Source organism: Gymnoscopelus microlampas (genome assembly GCF_963454915.1).
Source record: "Gymnoscopelus microlampas genome assembly, chromosome: 2".
NCBI classification, from domain to species: Eukaryota; Metazoa; Chordata; class Actinopteri; order Myctophiformes; family Myctophidae; genus Gymnoscopelus; species Gymnoscopelus microlampas.
In genome coordinates, this window is record NC_139939.1 from 9,715,326 (window position 1) to 9,737,825 (window position 22,500).

At 43.5% G+C, this 22,500-nt stretch overlaps 2 protein-coding genes across 2 annotated transcripts in view; one reads left to right on the forward strand and one right to left on the reverse strand.

Annotated features, from left to right (window-relative positions):
* Positions 1–22,500, forward strand: part of LOC311059509 (uncharacterized protein) — a 564,856-nt gene that overhangs the window by 311,725 nt on the left and 230,631 nt on the right. The window lies entirely within an intron of this gene.
* Positions 1–22,500, reverse strand: part of LOC311064280 (zeta-sarcoglycan-like) — a gene marked incomplete at both ends in the record, with an annotated part of 321,667 nt that overhangs the window by 152,647 nt on the left and 146,520 nt on the right. Inside the window, one exon of the mRNA XM_084084114.1 lies at positions 4,778–4,865. Coding sequence (XP_083940240.1) covers positions 4,778–4,865 — 88 coding nt within the window. The remainder of the gene's footprint in view (positions 1–4,777; positions 4,866–22,500) is intronic.

Here is a 22,500-nt window from a genome sequence, read left to right on the forward strand (position 1 = left end):
GGGATTTAAACAGCTATAACTCCAGTTTGCAGCATGCCACCAAGTCCAAATTTGGTATGTGGACTTAGACCACCAATACGGGCCGAGCATGAATTGCTCAAGCCCCGCCCCCTCTGTCTTCCGATTGGCTGGCCTTTAAACAGCCATAACTCAAGTTCGCAGCATGCTACGGAGTACAAATTTTGGACATGGACTAAAACCACCAATAGGGACAAACTGTAATTACTTAAGCCCCGCCCCCTCTGTCTGCCCATTGGCTGGTTTTAAACAGCCATTATTCCAGTTTGCAGCATGCTACCAAGTACAAATTTGGTAAGTGGACTCAGACCACCAATAGGGACGAACTGAAATGAGTTAAGCCCCGCCCCAAAGGCACCGCTTCCTTCACACAGGGTGTGATTTTTTTCTTTGCTCTTCCTCATGGACCTACTTGCTGATTATACCAGTGTCAGTCTAATTGATGGTGGATTATGCGGTCGACACTCAATGACATTTTGCACCTTAATCCCATGGAAAACGCACTGACTTGGCTTTTTGTGGGGGTTTTTTTCTAGCACCTTATCATGCATCATGCACAGTATACAGTACATGCTGCTATGTTCACGCATCTTTTTTTTCTGTACATTTTTATCCCACAATTTTGCAACCCCATTTTTATTTCACCCAGTGCCAATTGTCTAAGTAATCCTGGCCACTACACTCCCTATGCCAGCCTAGGGAGAGCCCAGGGCCCAGCTCATGCCTCCTTCAATGCATGAGAGCTAACAAGCCTTCTTATCACCCGACAGGGGGGAGTTTCCCCGGTTGGACGTGGAAGGAAGACGTTATTCCAGCCAGTTCCTTTCCCTCCATCAGGCGCCCCCAGCTGACCAGGTAGAGGCAGTATAGAGACCAGGTTTACTGCATGTTTTTTTGTGAGGGTATACCTACTCTAGGGACACGGGGGAGAACATGCAAACTCCACACAGAAAGGCCCTTTCGCCAATCCCACCTAGGGTATGGGCACTGATGACGCGGAGGAGATGACACGCCCCAGCGCCCACAGCGTCCCCGGCGGGAATCGAACCCAGGACCTTCTAGCTGTGAGGTGACAGCGCTACCGACTGTGCCACCTTATATCTAATCTCAGCTACAATGTGTAGATAGGTAGAAAAATTGTTATTATCTCCTTTCCCCCCTCTTGTTCTTCCCTTTACTTCTGTTATCGAAATAACGATACGATGGGAACTATATGCACAAAAACGAATTCCACCCACTTCTTCACTTCTGTAAACCGTGGATGTGACAATGAAACTGCTCTCCAGCACCCAGACAGCCCCCTCTCTGTCTTGTGCGTGGCACCCTGGCAGATTTAGCAGTCAGTTGCATGTAACAATGAGATTGCTGCACAGGGATTTGTCCCATTCTGATTGAATAAACAGAGGGGGGGAATGGCACTGACGATGTGATCTTCCACAGAGGTTGAATGGCTCTGTAGCCGCCTGATAGCGGCGGAGGGGGGGGGGGGGGGGGGGGGGGTTCGGTGCAGCAGGCTAATGGGCCATTAAATTATGTGAACGCACAAACCCACTGACATTACACATTCCCCTGTGTACAGTAATATTAGAGTGCGACAGCCATGCGTGAGTCCGGAGATCACATTTTTTGAGAAAACTTTTGAGAAGTGGCTGACGCAAGCCGGGCTGGTGATATAAAATGGCAGCGGGTTGGCTGTTCCTATGGCTTTGTTGGTCATTTCACTTGCACAGCAAAGCAAAGAGCTACAGCCCTGACACTTTCTTAATCCATTAAGACCGGGAACGCATCTGTGTTCCCGGTCTTATGATGAAGCCAACACGGCGAAACGCGTCGTGCTAAATAAAGCTGAAAAAATGAAGCATTAACTGAGTGAGTCCATCGTCATTTGGAGTGTGCGGTTCCTTCCAAAGAGAAGCAGTGGGAAGGTTTATCTCTTTCTTAAACGCATGTGTCACTTTAGATTTCTTTGGCTATTCGAAAATTGCAGATCTGCTATTTTTTTTTTATCGTGAAAATTGGTGCAAATCTTTGAATATATCTATTTTCCACTAAAATCTTTGCTTCTGGGGGACCCTAGAACAACATACTTTGAGATGGGGGTCCGCAGCCAAATACATATAATATTGGGGGTCCTTGAAATGAAAAAGTTTGAGAACCACTGATATTATAGCAGCATAGTTAAAAAAAAAATAATGTTAGGATTTTACAAGACATTTGTAGAATCCCCCAGAAGCAAAGATTTGAGTAAAAAATGCTTTGAAAAAAGATATATATACCAAGATGTGCACCAATGTTCATGATTTAAAAAAAAAAAATTTGAATAGCCCAAAGAAATCAAAAAAATTACACAGATGCGTTCCCGGTCTTACAGGGTTAACATAAACCTCTTTGGATAATCTGCCCCTTTATTTCCCTTACGATTGGGTAAAAACCCCGGCCCCACGAACCTGCATGGGTCAACACTATGAAGTCTAATGTGTGCGCTAATCCCAGCAATTTACTGACACACTGGCACTCTGGAAAAGCAAAGCAAACCCGGGATGATGGAGGCTCAATCCAATCTCTTTTCAAACACACTTCAGAATAACATGACTAACAGTTTACGACTATTTTCCTGATTCAGCCAAATTAACACACACTGAGACAGAGACAACCTCGCACAGCATTGTGTCATCACAGAGATGCAAGATATTGAAGTTCTGGCCGATATTCCAGAACCGATGAATTGCAAAGTCAAATACCAGAACCGATCTTTCCAATACAAGTTTGCAGTAGGGTTTACCGTATACATGTGTCCGGCAGAAACCAGCTAACTCCATTTTGACGATTTTGCATTTTTTTTTCCCATGAATCAGTGCTATTGAACACCCTTTACGTCTGCGTGCTGGTAAAAAGACATATTGAACCAATGAAAAGTAATAAAAAGCGCTTCTGACAAAAGCAGCTAACTCCATTGGATCCTCAAACGTTCTGCTAAACCAGCTAACTCCACCAAAAAGGGGTGGAGTTAGCTGGTTTTGCTGCCTCCAGGCTCCACCCCCTTTTGACCACCAACCTCATTGTGAGCTTGGAGGTCCATTCAGCTGTTCTTATCAATGATGAACAAAACCTCCTAACTCCACTTTTTGTTTTGTTTCGTTTTCATTTCCTGAAAAATGAACATTTTGGAGTTAGCTGGTTTCTGGTTTCGGACAGCAGAGATATAGTAACTGTGATTCATGCAGACTTCTAAAAACAGTGCATTCTTATTACCAGACGTATTAAACCAACTGATGCAACTTCAAACAGCTTAAATGTAGTAAAGATTTTTAAAACTTCTATACTTTATACAGAAAACACAGAGTGAAGCTGCATTCTTCAATCATCACAACAGGCCCTTTCAGATTCACGTTCAAACACAAATATTACAAAATAAAATACTGTACACTGTATCTGCAAAAGGGTAAGGGTTCGACCAATATTGTTTTTTTACGTATATATTTGCCCAATACAGCACGTACCAACACCAAGCTGAGATTGTACCAGAGCTGCGTCCTGTCTACCCTGTTATAGGGTTCTGAATGTTGGAAAACGACCGAAAAGGATCTCCACAAACTGTCAACCTTCCACACCAAAAGCAGAAAAATACGGAGAATATTCTGGCCCAAAACCATCTCTAATCAACAGCTTCTTAGCCTGTGTAAACAGGACAACGTGGCTACCATCCTTATGAGAAGGCGGTGGACATGGATCGGGCATGTAATCCGTAGAGAGCAGGACAACATCACCCAAACTGCCCTTCACTGGACACCAGGCGGTAAACGTAGAAAGAGGCCGACCCAAGAACACCTGGCGTCAGGACAGTGGAGGGAGAGCTGAAGAGCCTGCATCAGTGTTGATTTCGTCGACTAAAACTATGACGAAAAATGTTCGTCGACTACCTTTTTTCACTGACCTTTTTTTTTTCAACTAAGCTACGATGACTACAACTAAGACTAAATATATTGACAATTTCGTCAACAAATAAAAAACAGACTAACATGTTAGTGAGGGACTAGTGGAGAAGAGATCCACTAGAACTAAGACAAGTCTTATGTGTGGTTGCGCTGGGGTGTTACGCTCTGAAAATAGCCGCTAACAGCGCTAACAGCGCTAACAGTGCTAACACCGCGTCGCGCTGCGACGCATTGTGAGCTTGTAGATCGGCTATTTTCAGCATGCAACCAAGTGATAAAATCAGACATTACGACGCCATCAAGGCACCGCCACAACACATTTTAGTCAACTAAATCAACTGTAGATTTAGTCGACTAAAACTAGACAAAAACTAAAACATTTCAGATGACTAAAATATGACTAAAACTAAATGTCAAAATCAACACTGGCATGTAATCCGTAGAGAGCAGGACAACATCACCAAAACTGCCCATCACTGGACACGAGGCGGTAAACATAAAAGAGGCCGACCCAAGAACACCTGGCATTAGGACAGTGGATGGAGAGCTGAAGAGCCTGCATCACACCTGGGGCTCTGTAAAGACGCTGGCCCAGAACAGACAGGAGTGGAGATCCTTTGTTGCTGCCCTACATGCCAGTCGGTATAAAGGGCAGTAAGTAAAGAGGCGTCTTTGCCCTGCCAGAGGGACACTACTACTACTAAGTACTATATACCGGCCCATTCCGACATGATGAACAATTATGCATTATGCACGATTGTGCATCCACAGCACTATAGCGCAGACAAAGTCTGTCAACAAAAAATGTTAAGTCTGCGTCTTACCCACGGTCAGCTGACCGGTCAGTTGTCCCTGGTCGTTTCTGGCGTTGACCGTCACATTCCGGTCCGACTGTAGGATCAGTGGGTTGTCCTGGAGAGAGAGAGAGAGAGACAGAAATCAGTGGTGGAAAAAGTGAGCTTGTAGATCGGCTATTTTCAAATGGCCGAAGTATTATGTCTGAAGTGGTTTTGTAATAATAATCAAAATCTACAAAGTAACCAGTAACTGAAGTTTTCGAATAATTGTAGTGCAGTAAAAGTACAATGTTTGCCTGTGAGATGTAGTGGAGTAGAAGTAAAAGTACTGAACATTGGAAATACCTCAAAATTGTACTCAAGTACAGTACTTGAGTACATGTACTCAGTTACTTTACACCAATGACAGAAATAGAGAGAGATAATCAGTCGGGGGAAACAGAGGAGGGAGGAGGGTAGTGGGAGGAAGAGCTAGAGTTAATATAAAAATTGTCCCCTTTCATCTGCACGCTTTGGCAAATTTCATCTGAAAGGCACATTAATTCAGAGAACCCTGGATTGAAATGAAGTGAAAAGAAATATTATATTGCATCAAGCCCCCTTGCCAAAAAATGTGAATAAAACCATGGCCTCTTTTTTAGAAGCTACGCTGTGTCATGATTAGTTGAAGTCAAGCGCCAATAAAGTTAAAAGTTCCACAGACGTTCCCGTGCATTGCCAAGGAAGCAAAGTGAGAAGATTGAATTCTACATTAACGGTTGATGACCATCAGTGACCATCAGTGGTGGAAAGTAACTAAGTACATTTACTTAAGTACTGTACTTAAGTACAATTTTGAGGTATCTGTACTTTACTTGAGTATTTCCAATTTCCAGTTCGTTTACTACTACTCCACTACCAATTTCCAGTACGTTTACTTCTACTCCACTACATCTCAGAGGCAAATGTTGCACTTTTACTCTACTACAATGATTTGAAAACTTTAGTTACTAGTTACGTTTCAGATATAAATTATGATGTTGGCTGCTGTGCATAGAGTTTATAGGCTCTATTCACAGCAGCCATATTATGAAGACATTCACAGGTGTTACCAATGATACTAATGAAGGCTCTGTTCCATTCTGGTCAAACAGAGTCAGGGTGCTGATATTGTGCATGTTGGCTCACTGGAAACACTGTTACACCAGTGGGTCTATAGTTGGAGTCCAGGGACCCTCATGGGCTTCCAAATGGCCCCTTACAGGTGTGTAACTCTGAGAGTGTACAAATGGAACCAAATGGACCCTTACGGGTCCATTTGGTTCGAAGGGTCCATTTGGTTCCATTTGTACACTCTCAGAGTTGTGGGGGTTGTGGAAACCACTGTGCTAGACTACATGGAACAGAGCCTTCATTAGTATCATTGGTAACACCTGTGAAAGAAGTGATAATATGGCTGCTGTGCATAGAGCCTATTGCGCCGCTCGGCGAGGGCACTCACTCAGCTGACGTCTCTCAAGCCCGCTTCTCACAGTGCATTTACGCTTTCAATGGCAACATTGCTTTGTTTTGTCATCACGTATACCCCAGCACGTCAAAAAAAGGATGCTAAACGGTTACCCGATGCACTTATTCTAAGGGGTATTGATTGATTGACCTTTCCCGTGGTTGCCATTCCACTTTTCAACCAGTGTCGCCCAGTCTAAAGAGCCCCCCTACTCCAAAACTAAACTGTATCCAGTCATTTCCTACCACACAGAGATCGTTTGCACTTAATCTCTCCAGACCAGATATTCAGACATGGCAAAGCTAATTGATCCCAGTCTAGTTGGAGCGCCTGCGGCCAAAATGGAGGTATCTATAGGAGGAATCGAACCGCAGTCTCTATGGTGGAGGGGCAGGGACTTTACCCCTGTACCACCCGGAAGACTATCTTTAACTCATCCTCTCTTCCAGTCTCACTTCACTCCCCCTCTTTTTTTTTCCATCATTAGCTTCTGCTTCTCTTGCTCTACTTTGCTCTATTTTGTTTGTTGTCTCTCTCTCTCTCTCTCTCTCTCTCTCTCTCTCTCTCTCTCTCTCTCTCTCTCTCTCTCTCTCCCCCTCTTCTTTCAAATTGCTTATTTGTTTTGGCAGTGTGAAATGAATAGCTCGCAGGTGACCCAATTTCTCTGTTGATTTCCCCAAATTAATATCTCGCTGCGCTCCGGAATGAATTCCAAATGAGAATTGTGGTAAAATTGGAAAGTCGCTGATCCATTGGAACGGAAAGATCCTGTTGTTTCTCTGCTTTTTTTTTTCTTTCTCTTTTTTAAACAATCCATCTCTCTCCCTCTCTCTCTCTCTCCCTCTCTCCCTCTCTCTCTCTCTGGGTAGACATTCATTGTTTACCAGTCAGTTTTCTCACTAAATCTCTAATTCATCACATCTGTCTGCACTCCATTTTAGAATGTACAAGGAACCACAGGTTGCGTGCACACACACACACACGCACACAACTGCACAAAGGTATGTGTCGAAGAGGCAAGCATGCAGATAAGTATACACTTAAATAAACTCATGACAGCATGGATACACAAAAACACACACACACACACACACACACACACACACACACACACACACACACACACACACACACACACACACACACACACACACACACACACACAGAGTCCACCTGCCACTCATGCATGTCCGGGGGAACAAATTTGCCAAATTAGAAAATGAGCCATGGCTGCCACAGTCTTTTCTGTCATCTCGCAGTGAGCACACGCTGCACTGCTTCCTTTCAGCGGAGCGTGGACGATAGGCGTCACTATATTGTCTTTCCAGTCTGTTTGACGGCGGACGGGCGGGCGGGCGGACGTCTTCTGTAAGGCGTGGCAGATGTAATGTGCTGCGAATCATTCGCGACTCAGTGGGCTGCGGTGTGTGTGTGTGCATGAGCAAACCTCATCCCCTTCAATTAGCCGGAGACTCCGTCATCCAGCCACGGCCGGCCGGGGCCCGTTTTTGATTAACTGTTCGTATGCAAATGTTATGGAAATAAGGAGCTGTAAACAATAGCCCCATATTAACCCGTTAAGACCGGAAACGCACCTGTGTCATTTTCCAATTTCTTCGGCTCTTCAAAAATAGCAATGAGCTTGTAGATAGATTTTTGGGGAAAAAACTTGAAAATGTGTGCAATTTGGCCGATTCTACAAAAATGTCTAAATCCTTTGAAAAAAACGTATGTTGCTATATCAGTGGTTCTCGAACTTTTTCATGTCAAGAACCCCCAAAATGTTATGTATTTGGCATCTCAAAATGTTTTGTTCCAGGGACCCTCCCCAGAAGCAAAGATTTGAGTTACAAATGTTAGCTTTAAAAATATATATATTCAAAGATTTGCACACATTTTTCAAGATTTTTCTAAGAAATCTACAGATCTACAAGCTCATAGCGCGGCACTCGGTGCCGCGCTATGAGCTTGTATATCTGCTATTTTTTGGATAGCCAAAGAAATGTAAATGACAGAGATGCGTTCCTGGTCTTAATGGGTTAAACAGGTGCTAATGTCTACCTAGACAGCAGGTGGAGAAAGACAAATGATATTTGCGGGGCGGATAAATTGTTTGGTGTGTGTTTAATGTGCTAATTCGGTTGGTTCTTTAACCACTCTCGCCCTGGAGTCCCTATATTTCCGGGCATGTCATTGCAGGCGAAAGTGTCGTGAAAAGCAGGACCCAAATTAGGTTCTGAGAACCGTATCTGAGACCGAGCCGTAGCGCATGGAAACACATCCAAAATCCTGTGAAATATGTTTCACGGTACGGCACGGCTTTTGCTTAGTTCTTGTAGTGGAACAGAGCCCAAAAAAGCAGTTAAGGATTTAACAATGGAAGCATTTGGACACTATGGCACTACTGAACACAATTGCTGTTGATTTACTGTAATGCTGCTAAATGACTGTAATGATTACACGTGTTAAAGGACGACTTCACCCATTTTCAACCTATGTTCATATAATTGTCCTCACTAATACTCATCTGTCTGAGTAGACGGTCTGTGTCTCATAGGAGGGCTGTGGACAGTCCAGAAACCCGTCTACCAGTGACCTTTTTTTTCTCCAATAAGATTTCACATTTTTTATTTAGATTTGTATTAACGTGAGAACGATGGCTTCTATTATTACAGTATTACAACTTTCCAGGAATAGAAAGCCTGCAGTTTCTATTTGCTTGGATTCCCCATCGATGATGTCAGTGGTATATGAAGAGAGGATGAAAATGGGTGAAGTCGTCCTTTAATTGGGCTGTGTGTGTGTGTGTGTGTGTGTGTGTGTGTGTGTGTGTGTGTGTGTGTGTGTGTGTGTGTGTGTGTGTGCGTGCGTGCGTGCGTGCGTGCGTGCGTGTTTGTACTAAAGCATTGGTTCTCAAAGTGGGGTCCGGGGACCCCCAGGGGTCCTTGAGGGAATTCCAGGGGGTCCCCAGATAAATGATGGATAGTTAGGAACCAAATGGACCCTTATGGGTCTGTAACTCTGAAAGTGTACGAATGGAACCAAATGGACCCTAACGGGTCCATTTGGTTCCATTTGTACACTTTCAGAGTTAAATTAACATTTATTTTACTATAAATTGGGGTCCCAGAGATAGAAATGCCAGTAAATGGGGGTCCGTAGCCTAATGCATGTCAAACTGGGGGTTCTTGAAATTAAAATAGTTGAGAATCACTGCTAGAGCTGTAGAAATCTTCTCTTATGGGGCATATCTTTTCAAATGGGGGTCCGCCGGCTAATAAGTGTCAAGTTGGGGGTCGTTGACATGAAAAAGTTTGAGAACCACTGTAGGCTACTAAAGTACAGATACTCAAAACACTTACTGAAGTAAGCGCTCACGTAAATGTACCCGGCTACTGTCCACCCACTGGGACTCTGTCATAATAAATCAGTACATTTCAACGTTCACATCGCTACAATGTCTACGTCCGCTATACACCCAGATCTCCACTCAGCGGGCTGGCATGTGACGCCGCCTGCCTCACCGCTCGCTTGACTGACAGCTGTCAGATCAAGCCCACCAGTGTTTGCCTCCCGTTCCCGTGGCGTTTATCTGACACCGACCTGCGGTTTGAAGTTGTGGCTGATGTGTACCTGATGTTCGCTTCTGATTAGCGCCGCCGTCTGTCTGAAGCGTCGACTCCATCTCCAACAACAACAAGGTATCGCACTCCATACGGTAAAAAAAAGATAATTCTCGGGTTTAACTCATTAAGACCTGGAAAGCATCTGTGTCATTTTTTTGATTTGCATCTAAAAAGCATTATTTTACACTTTGGCTATTTTTGAAAAATCGTGAAAATGTGTGCAAATCTTTGAATATATATTATTTTAAAGCGAACATTTTTAACTCAAATCTTTGCTTCTGGGGGTCCCTGGAACAAAATGTTTTGAGATGGGGGTCGGCGGCCAAATACATATCCTTTTGGGGGTCCTTGACATGAAAAAGTTTGAGCACCACTGATATACTGTAGAAACATACGTTTTTCAGAATACTGTTAGGATTTAGAAGACATTTGTAGAATCGGCTTCAGGTCTTAATGGGTTAAAGGTAGAAGTTGCTGTAAGAGGTAGTCTTTGAATAAAACAAAAAAAGTTGTTTTTTGTTAAAAAGTTTAATTCACCAGTAACATTCATTTTAGTTTTCTGTTTGGAGACAATGCATGCTCCTTCCGACGTGGGGAAAAACAAAACAAAAAAACTTCTGAACAGGAAGTAGTCGGGACATCTGGGGGTGCACGCATTCTGAGAAAAAGTTCTGAGACCGGCCATCAGAAGTTCGGAATGATGTCTATCCCTTTCCGAAAGAAAAGTTCGGACGTCAGAAAGAGCATCGTGTATTGCGCTTAAGTGACCCTCCTCGGAGCTCTGTTGTCGTTACAGTATTTGTCTCTACGGAAGGTATGTTGAAAAAAGGAATGCAACAATACGTCGTCAGAAACACAAACATAAATATATACCTTTCCGGTACATTTCCGGTACCAAGTCATTTTGGCATGAGTGTGGTGGGGAGACACTTAAACATTGTGTTTCATAGTTTTGAGAGAAGTTGTCAAAAACACATTAAATGGTTATGTGAAAAAATACACCAGTGAAAGATCGTATCAAAAATAACGACCTTCGGAGAGCCGCAGAAGCCACGACGTGCACACGGATGTAAACAAAAAGTGTCCGGTGGGTGGGAGAGGGTCTCGTCTATCCACTGGAACAAAAACATTTTTACCGCGATCGGCCATCTTGTTGCTGTCGCCCGTTGAAAATGGCTCGTTTTCACCCCCCAAAAAATAATGTGAGCTAGAAGTGTTTTTCTACAAATCCTAACATAGCAATGGACGGAAGTGACATTTTTTGGGATGATGTCACATCTGTCCAGCGTCGAGCTACAGTATCATTCCTAAGTTGCGTTAGAGCGCCCTCTTGTGTGATTTTCAAATATATAATGTTTGGAATGGACGCAGTTCTACGTTTATGGCGCTCAACGGTTGGATTTGAAACGACGTAGATCTATGTCCTTAGCATTCAATGTGTTAATTTAAAAAGTTACACAGTATGACTCTATATAATTCTGATTGTTCAGTAATACAGGTCTCCCTGTTTCTCCATCTTTTTCGTCAAACAGACAATACATTTTCAGGTCAGGAATCAGGATACCAATTTAATCCAATCAGGAGAGAGAATTCATACAGGATACAGGATAAACAAGTGAAATTGGAAGTGATGGGACAAACCAAACACACAATGACCTGACACAATTGGAACTGGAGCGCTATAAAATTGAAGCTGATATTGTGTTCGCTCTCCTGATTGGATGAAATTGTTATTCCACCTAAAAATGTATTTTCTGTTTCATAATGGAAATAAGCTCTGGAACTTTTTTGTATTATCTTTGTGTACAAAATATGTTCACATATATGCATTTTGTCAATCAATCAATCAATCAATCAATCAATCAATCAATCGAGATGGGGAGACCCCTGTTACTGAACAAACATGTGATGGTGATTGATTACAGTATACAGTTTTAACCTTTTAACAACAATAATAATGAAAATAGCAGATCTACAAGCTCACAACGTGTCGCATCGGGACGCGTTGTGAGCTTGTAGATCTGCTATTTTCAAACATTTTTGTACTTTTACTTTTGGTACTTTAAGTACATTATGATACCAATACTTTTGCACTTTGACTCAAGTACATTTTGAATTCCGGACTTTTACTTGAAACAGAGTATGTCTATATTGCAGTATTGATACTTTTACAAAAAAAGAAATTGAGTACTTTTTCCACCACTGCATTTGCAACACGCTCATTTAGTAACAAATGAACACTGTGGACTTTATTGTGTTGCATTGCCAATTTGACATTCATTGCCCTGCGGTCTGGCGACGCAGCGTATGCATCCTCATGGATATGACATGTTTCCATTTAATTGGACCATACATGGAGTCGGGAGTGAAGAGCGGCTCCATTAGTGAGATCATCTCTGTCACCATGACATCTCTTTGATGTGGGCTCTGTCACTCGTCTCAACCCCTCCGTGCCGCTACAGGTCTCTCACTTTTAAATGCATTTTTCTCTGTCACTCGTCTCAACCCTCTCCAATGTTAAGGGCTCTCAACTTTCTACGTGTTTCCTCGCTTCCTCTGTCATCTCCCTGATTAATTTGTCCTCGGTGCCGTGACTCATTATGGGAAAAAGCAGAGATCTCATCCCCTGCCGCATGCGCACACACACACGCACACGCGCACACACACACACACACACACACACACACACACACACACACACACACACACACACACACACACACACACATGCGCGCATCGACGCACATGCACACAGTCACACATGCAGACACAGAATAAACAAACAAAGACATTATAAATCTGCGCAGTATAGGATCGATCTGGACGGACGGACGGACGGACGGACGCTGTTTTAAATCATTTTTTACTCAACTCTTTGCTTCTGGGGGTCCCTGGAACAACATATTTTGAGATGGGGGGTCTGCGGATTTAGAAGATACTGTATTTGTAGAATCCCCAGAAGCACTCGGTGCCGCGCTACGAGCTTGTAGATCCGCTATTTTTGAATGGGCCAAAGAAATCTAAAAACGACCCTGATTATTACCCGGTCTTAAAGGGTTAATCGTCTGTCCACCTGAACAGCGAGAACAGAAGCCACAGCTCATTGTGGCAGAAGCGGCAGAAAAATCCCCAGCTATGGTGCCAGACCTACAAACAGGCTGTGACAGAACGCTGTCGCTCTGCTTGGCTGGCTCTGCTGTGTGTCTGACTGTTTGGACAGCCTGTCTGAATGAGCTGTCTGCCTGCCTGTCTGTTGTCTGTTGTTTTTTTTTCTCCCCCACATTTATAATTTAGGCATTTAGCAGACGCTCTTATCGAGAGCCATTAAATAGTGCGAGACCAGAGTACATGAAATGACCCTTTAGTCGACAAATGACACGGTAAGTGGTCGCGCATTGAGAGAAGAAAAGAAGTGCCACGAGGTAATAGGTAAACATCAAACCTAGCGTTTGTCTAAACAACATGCTATCTAAATAGCCAACAGTATATTTCTTTCCAAACGATACTGTAACGTGGAACAACACACATCTGCATAGATATTCCAAAAATAGGCAATGAGAAGCAGTGGCGCAAAGTAACTAAGTACATTTACTCAAGTGCTGTACTTAAGTACAATTTTGAGGTACTTTTTGCTGGAGTTTGAGGTTACTTTACTGGAGTATTTCCAATTGTCTATACTTTTACTTCTACTCCACCACATCTCTGAGGCAAATATTGTACTTTTACTCCACTACAATTATTTGAAAACTTTAGTTACTAGTTACTTTGCAGATATAAATTATTACATTATGAAACATACATTAACCACTTTAGCCTTATTTTATACCTATACTAGGCTATTTCAAAAATAGCTTATCTACAAGCTCACATTGCGTCGCATCGCACTGCATTGTGAGCTTGTAGATCTGCTATTTTAAAACGTTTTAGTACCTTTTACCTTTGGTACTTTAAGTAGCCTACGTTTTGATACCAATACTTTTGTACTTTTACTCAAGCAATTTTCTTTATCTGGACTTTTACTTGTAACAAAGTACTTACTACATTGCAGTATTGATACTTTTACTTAAGACAATCATTTGAGTAGTTTTTCCACCACTGAGAAGTTATACAAGGAATAATGACTGCTAGGGTGAGGTGGAGTCTGTAAAGATGAGTTTTAAGATGGTGGTAGAAGGGGGGGGGGGGGGGTCATTCCACATTTTGGGCCAGGAGGGACAAGAGTCTGGGACACGTGTGAGTGATGGTCAGGGTGCCACAGGGAAAGGAGGTACAGACATTTTGTCGTCCACAGTTCAGTTGTTGCCAATAGGCTCTATGCACAGCAGCCATATTATCACTTCCTTCACAGGTGTTACCAATGATACTAATGAAGGCTCTGTTCCATTTCGTGTAGCACAGTGGTTCTCAGATTTCTCAATTTCCACGACCCCCATAACTCTGAGAGTGTACCAATGGTTCCATTTGTACACTCTCAGAGTTACACATCCGTAAGGGGCCATTTGGAAACCCCGTAAGGAACCATGAGTGTTCCTGGTCTACACTTTGAGACCCACTGGTGTAGCAGAGTGTTTCCAGTGAGCCAACATGCACAATATCAGCACCCTGACTCTGTTTGACCAGAATGGAACAGAGCCCTCATTAGTGTCATTGGTAACACCTGTGAATGTCTTCACAATATGGCTGCTGTGCATAGAGCCTATTCTGCTTGTGTCCTGTTGTCCTTGTCACTGATACCGATACCCCCCCCCCCCCCCCCCCCCCCCCCCCCCTGCAGAACAGGCACTCGACCAACCAGCAGGGGTCACCGGTGCACAGCGACAAGGACACGATCCCTCGCTGGCTTCCAGAACCGGCGAACACGGCCTGTTTGTGTCCATTGGGGGAGAGTGAGTCACCGCTGCTGGGAATTGAACCCCGGATCTCTGCGGTGGTGATTGAGTGTTTTTACCCCTACGTCTGGCTGGCTGGCTGGCTGGCTGGCTGCCCACCGTTTTCTCTCTGGCGTGGATTCTTGTAACTAGAATGTTAAAGTCTGAACCCGCGGGGCAGTCGAAATGAATGACGCACTGCCCTCCCCAGAGAGGTGACGCTGAGCGTGGCACTTAGACCTTGAACCGCTCCACTACTAGAGCACCTCTGTGACCGAATGATGTGCTTGTACTGCATGGTCCCAGCTCCCAGTGAGCAACGGTAAGACTGTGGTTGTGTAACAGAGTGGTTCACAACCTCATTCTGATGGCCTGAAAGTCTAATATCTCCCCCAAGCTATAGGGAATTCCCTTTGGCTTAGTGGTTAAAGTGTTGGCTTTCCACGCGGGAGACCCGGGTTCGAACCCCGGGCGTTACAGTTGTACTGGTGACTGGTGACCAACAGTTGAAGACTGCAGCAGTGGTGTAGCTGTGTGGATAATAATCTAGGTGTTACTGTATACTCATGCATGCTCAACACAGGTCCAGTCTCTTTAAAGGGTGGCATAGAGTAGTAGGCTCAACCTGTGGGTCGAGAGGGGGGTCCCCAGATGACATTAAAGTGACAACTAAGGAATGTTAAGACCTTTTTAATACCTAGGGGAAATAAACAAAAATAAATGAAAAAAGTAATTAACAATTCAGTAACTGAATCAAAAGTAATCAACAAACTATACAATAAAAACTGGTCAAACATTGGCCAAATTGTCAAATAATATAAGACAGAAAATTGTGAAAATAGCTGATCTACAAAGCTTGTAAGAACATCTATTTTCACAATATTTATCTGTCAAACTAAATGTAATGCCTCAACTCCTACTATTCAAAGTTGTTTGGGGTCAGGGTGTGGGGATCTCCACACCCTAACAATTGATAGGCTCTATTCACAGCAGCCATATTATGAAGACATTCACAGGTGTTACCAATGATACTAATGAAGGCTCTGTTCCATTCTGGTCAAACAGAGTCAGGGTTGCTGATATTGTGTGCATGTTGGCTCACTGGAAACACTCTACACCAGTGGGTCTAAAGTTGGGGTCCAGGGACCCTCATGGGCTTCCAAATGGCCCCTTATGGATGTGTAACTCTGAGAGTGTACAAATGGAACCAAATGGACCCTTACGGGTCCATTTGGTTCCATTTGTACACTCTCAGAGTTATGGGGGTCGTGGAAACCACGGTGCTACACTAAATGGAACATAGCCTTCATTAGTGTCATTGGTAACACCTGTGAAGGATGTGACAATATGGCTGCTGTGCATAGAGCCTATTGTTGACAATATAGTTGAACACTGAACCCTTGAGCCAGTTAAAATTATGATTTTTGTGGGGGGTCGCGGCCTGAAAAGGGTTGAGAACCGGTGGCATAGAGGTTGAAAACTCACGGAGACCCAGGTATAATTCCCGGAAGCGGTGCCTCCGGGCTTGGCCGGGCCAGGCGCTCCAGCCAACACAGCTGGACAGGACAGTGTTCATTACACTGTCCTGGTGAATCTTCCAGGAGAAGTCTACATCCTCCACAGCACAACAGTGGGGGGTGTTGGCAGCAACAGGGAACCGCAGTACACAATTGGCAAGCACTGAGTTGGGGAGAAAAATGTGTGAAAAAAACTCGGAACCAAATGTTTTGAATAATTAGCTTTGGCGTTAGCACCACCTGCCAAGCCTGCTTGTCTCTGGGACTCTGGGACTTTGTGCATTGTGGTTCGTCTGTTGGCGAGGGACCACCCTGAGGACACACACAGTAAGACTGGGTGACGCTGAGGAAAGTTGTCCAAGAGAGAGAGAGAGAGAGAGAGAGAGGGGGGAGGGGGGCGAGGCGAGGCAGTAGGGAATTTGTAATTTATCGTTGAGGACAAGCACACACAAGCTAAAGGAGGAGACTAATCAAACTTTGTGTGTGTGTGTGTGTGTGTGTGTGTGTGTGTGTGTGTGTGTGCGTGCGTGCGTGCGTGCGTGTGTGCACGTTTGTGTGTGAGTGTGTGTGTGTGCCCGTGTCCGTGTGTGTGTGCCCGTGTCCGTGTGTGTGCCCGTGTGTGTGTGTGTGTGTGTGTGTGTGTGTGTGTGTGTGTGTGTGTGTGTGTGTGTGCGTGCCCATGCGTGTGTGCGTGTCCGTGCGGGTCCGTGCGTTTCTGTGTGTGTGTGTGTGTGTGTGTGTGTGTGTGTGTGTGTGTGTGTGTGTGTGTGTGTGTGTGTGTGTGTGTGTGTGTGTGTGTGTGTGTGTGTGTGTGTGTGTGTGTGTGTGTGCGCGCGCACGCGTGCGTACGTGTGTGTGTGTGTGTGTGTGTGTGTGTGTGATAAAGGGGCCAGGGGTGTGTGTCCACTTTAATTCAAGCTAATTATCAGCAGCTATTAAATAAGTGATGTGTTTGTTGGTGCTGCTGCTCTAATTTGTTGCATTCGACCCCCATATATACAGTGGTAGAACAAACAAAGTGTTGCCCGCGAGCGGACTCTCTGGGTGCTTGGCTTTAACTGCGGGGGTCTCGACACCGGTGGGCAGTTAGAATGCCCCTCGCCATCCATTTAATGAGGCCTCCGTGTCCCCTGTAAACCTTGTGACCATGTGCAGTAATATCCTCAGTGTTCATTTAACTCAGAGAGTGTACAAACTGAACCAAATGTTGCTTTATCGATGGGGGAATCCAAGCTAATAGAAACTGCAGGCTTTCCATTCTTGGATAGTTAGCGTAAGTGTGTAAGCTACTGTTGCCGTATAAATACAAATAAAAAATATTATTTTGTAATCTTTTTGGAAAAAAAAACCTGCGCAACGATGATGTCACTGGTAGGCGGGTTTCTGAAGTGTCCACAGATCTCCTCTCGTCACAGACTGACTTTTTACCATTTTATCATGAGAATTAGTGAGGACCAATTATATGTATATGTACTGTATACATAATTATAACATAATTAACAGCACATTCCCTGCCATTGACGGATATCTCTGTATTTAAAAAAAACAGACATTTTGACTTAGGAATGATCCTAGGACCCTGAAAGAAGGAATGGACGGATGTGACGTCATCCAAAAGAATGACACTCCCGTCCACTCCTTCTTTATCAGTTTTAGAAAAACACCCCTTTCTGTGGCTCTGCAGAGATCGTCAATATAAGGTAAAAAGCCCTGGCAGAAGCTACATAATGAATGAATAAATACCTGGCAGGGAATGTGCTAAAAAAAAAAACATTAAAAAAAATAAAAAATAATAATGGGTCAGCCGTCCGCGACCAAACATGGGTCCCGACCCACAGTTTGGGCAAACGCATGGTCTAGAGATGAAGCGTCCTTACAGTGAACCTGCCATCTGCTCAACTCACCGTAATAAACCCTGGGTAAGAGCTGCGGCTAATTGAAAACTCACCAAAAGTGAGTGAGTGTAGGCCTATAGGCTACTTCACAATCTGCCACAGTCCATTCACACGTGCGCACCTCACGGAAAGCTCTCTGTGTGTGTGTGTGTGTGTGCGTGTGTGTGCGTGCGTGTGTGTGTGTGTGTGTGTTCCGGCTCCTATTGTACTTTTGTCTAAGCTCCCGTCTCACCCCAACAAACAAGCACCAGGTGCACGCTATTTGCAATTCTCCAGGCGCCAAACCTAAAACAATCTCCACCATTAATCCAGCTCTCCTGCCAGGTGAAAAAATAATTCAGTGTCGCCATCGCGTGCGCCTCCCGGCCCTATCTCTCTCTCTGCACGTTTCACACACACGCACACACACACACGCACACACACACACACACACACACACACACACACACACACACACACACACACACACACACACACACACACACACACACACACACACACACACACACACACACACACACACACACGCGCTTCTCTCCTTGCACTGCTCCGTCTGCAAAAACCTCCTATGTGCTTATGTATTTATGTGTTTATTTGTCGCCTTGTTTTCTTCTGATTCTGAGAGCATTTGAACACACCAGAGACCACTGTTTCTAAACCACTGGTGCACGGACCACTAACCACACGGCCCATGGGAAAATTAGCCTGACACTCAGCCTGAATCTTCGTTTCGTTTCACTCCATTATTCAGTCTGAAAGCCCTCTCAGTGCAGACGTTTTCTGAGATGGGGGCGTGGCCAAAAGGGGACTCTTTGGCGATTGGTTCATACTGGATTATCCAAGCTCACATCGCACCGCATTGCGAGATTGTAGCTCGGCTATTTTCGGTGAGAAACCAGTGGTGGAAAAATTACTCCATCTTTTTACTTAAGAAAAAGTATCAATACTGCAATGTAGAAATACTCTGTTACAAGTAAACGTCCGGAATTCAAAATGTACTTGAGTATAAAAGTGCAAAAGTATGGGTATGAAAATGTGCTTAAAGTACTAAAAGTAGAAAGTATACTCATATCCAAAATGTCCCATTTCAAGTTTTCAAATGTAGGAAAATCTTTTGAAAATAGCAGATCTACAAGCTCACAATGTGTTGCATCGCGGCACATTGTGAGCTTGTAGATCTGCTATTTTCAAATGGCCGAAATGTATACAGAGCTGAAGTGGTTAATGTTTGTTTTGTAATAATAATTAGAATTTACAATCTAAAAAAGTACAAATAACTAGTAACTAAAGATTATAAATAATTGTAGTGGAGTAAAAAAGTACAACATTTGCCTCTGAGATGTAGTGGAGTACAAGTAAAGAATATTGGACATTGGAAACACTCAAGTAAAGTACAAATGCCTCAACATTTTACTCAAGTACAGTACTTGAGTAAATGTACTTAGTTACTTTCCACCACTGTGAGCAACACAGGCACGCATCTAAGTTGGATATCCATGTAAAAAATTGTCATTTTCTTGTTAGTTTTTTTGTTTGTTTGTTTGTTTGTTTGTTTGGTTGTTTGTTGTTTGTTGGCATGAATAAAATGGCGTCATGGACATATGAGCGTCCCACTGAAGTGTGACGGATGGGTGTGCCGGGGTGGTCTGGTAGAGTTGTTTGGGTTGCAGGCACCACTGTGCCACCAAGAGCCATCACTCTTTACGGCCCCGCCTGATAGACTCACAATGAATCGTCCTTCACTGGAGGGAAGGGTACAATGGTACTACACACAGAGAGAGAGAGAGAGAGAGAGAGAGAGAGAGAGAGAGAGAGAGAGAGAGAGAGAGAGAGAGAGAGAGAGAGAGAGAGAGAGAGAGAATGAGGAGGGGAGGGCAGCGATAAAGAGCGATGGAGTGAGGGAGAGGGCGGGGGGGCAGAGAAAGAGATTGATATGGCAGAAAGAGAGAGAGAGAGCACTAGGGAGTGAGAGAAGTAGAGAGAGGGACGTAGAGAAAGAGAGACAGAGAGAGATTGAGCGAGAGGCCGTGGTGGAAAAAAGTACTCAAATGTTTTCCTTAAGTAAAAGTGTCAATATTGCAATGTAGAAGTATTCTGTTACAAGTAAAAGTCCGGAATTTACTTGCGTAAAAGTGCAAAAGTATTGGTATCAAAATGTACTTAAAGTACCAAAAGTAAAAGTACTGAAATGTTTGAAAATAGCCTAGGTATAAAATAGGGCTGAAGTGGTTAATGTATGTTTTATAACGTAATAATGCATATCTGCAAATTAACTAGTAACTAAAGCGTTCAAACAATTGTAGGTGAGTAAAAGTACAATATTTGCCTCTGAGATGTAGTGGAGTAGAAGTAAAAGTATAGACAATTGGAAATACTCCAGTAAAGTAAAAGTACCTACTGTAGTAAATTATACTTAGTAAAGTACAGTACTTGAGTAAATGTACTTAGTTACTTTACACCAACGGAGAGAGGTAGACAGACAGAGAGCGAGAGAGAGAGAGAGAGAGAGAGAGAGAGAGAGAGAGAGAGAGAGAGAGAGAGAGGGGGGGGGAGAGAGGGAGACGGAGAGCAAAAAGACAGAAGGAGAGGTTGAAGTAAAAGAGGGACCTCTTGGCTGCCTGCTTGCTGAGCGATAAATCCATGAAAGCAGGATTGAAGGGGGAGAGAGAGAGAGGGGGGTGTGGGAGAGAGAGAGAGAGAGAGAGAGAGAGAGAGAGAGAGAGAGCGTCAGACCCGGGCTATAGCTAGCTGTGCGTTAATGTATGGAAGCAGAAAAAAAACATAGGAACCCAGCTCTCTACTGCAGTCTACTAACTGACCCCCTGGTTGGGCGTTATTATGTTACATTATGGATGGCAGGCTTCACACGGTAATACCTTCGGCGTGGGGACTCGGGGACACGCTGTACCGTACAAGGTACAAGCCGCATATGGCGCCGTGTTCCAGCTCATTTCCATAAATTGTAGGAATATTGCCGCCAGGTCCCCCAATTCTTTGGCTATACTAACCGGGGGAAAAAAAGGATCGTTTTTTGAACGAGTCCCACCTGCGAGACAAAATGAAAACCCACGGGCTGGCTTAGTGCTATTGCCTTGTACTGTACCTTGGTGTTATGGCCTCTTGTGGCTTTTTTTTGCAATAATACGCGCCCCCCTGAGGGCTCAACGCAGCCCAGTGTTTCATCAGAAAGTTTTGGACCGTTTTAAAAAGTGAGAGTTTTCTCACTTTTCTCACACAGAGGGGAGATTGGAGCGTTTAGATTGGTTTAAGCCATTCGATCCGGGAACGCGTCTGTGTCGTTTTAAGATTTCTTTGGCTATTCAAAAATAGCAGATATACAAGCTCATAGCGCGGCTTGTAGATCTGCATTTTATTTTATTGTGAAAAGGTGTGCAAATATTTGAATGTATATATATATATATATATATATATATATATATATATATATATATATATATATATATATATATATATATATATATATATATATATATATATATATATTATTATTATTATTATTATTTTTTTTTATAAGCTAACGTTTTTAACTCAAATATTTGCTTCTGGGGGAGGTCCCTCGAACAACATATTTTGAGATGGGGGTCCGCGGCCAAATACATATCATTTTGGGGGTCCTTGACATGAAACAAGTTTGAGAACCACTGATATTATAGCAAGTTTTTTTTTTAACTAACTGTTAGGATTTAGAAGACATTTGTAGAATCCCGAGAAGCAAAGATTTGAGTTAAAAATGTTCACTTTAAGAAATATATATATTCAAAGATTTGCACACATTTTCACGTTTAAAAAAAAATAGCAGATCTACAAGCTCATAGCGCGGCACTCGGTGCCGTGCTATGAGCTTGTAGATCTGCTATTTTTTGTTTGTTTTACGTTTTAAAATGACAGAGAGGTGTCCCCGGATTGAATGGGTTAAAACGAATAGAGAATAATGAACGTTTTAACTCGGGCTCTCTGAATCCGAGCACCAACCAACGCTTTCAAGACAAACACATGCAGAATGCACGCCTACACTGCTGTGATACGTGACCAAAGGAACCCACACAGAAACCCTTCACAAGACAACCCGTGGGATTCCTCAATACACATGAAAATTGGGTTTAAAGCCACATCAGTGGTGGAAAAAGTACTCAAATTGTTTTACTTAAGTAAAAGTATCAATACTGCAATGTAGAAATACTCTGTTACAAGTAAAAGTCAGACATTCAGAATGGACTCGAGTAAATATACAAAAGCGTTGGTATCAAAATGTACTTAAAGATGGGGTGCCGTGATTTTCAGTGATCCCCCCCCTAAAACATAATCATCAGGTATTATGGTTATACTAGGAGGATTTT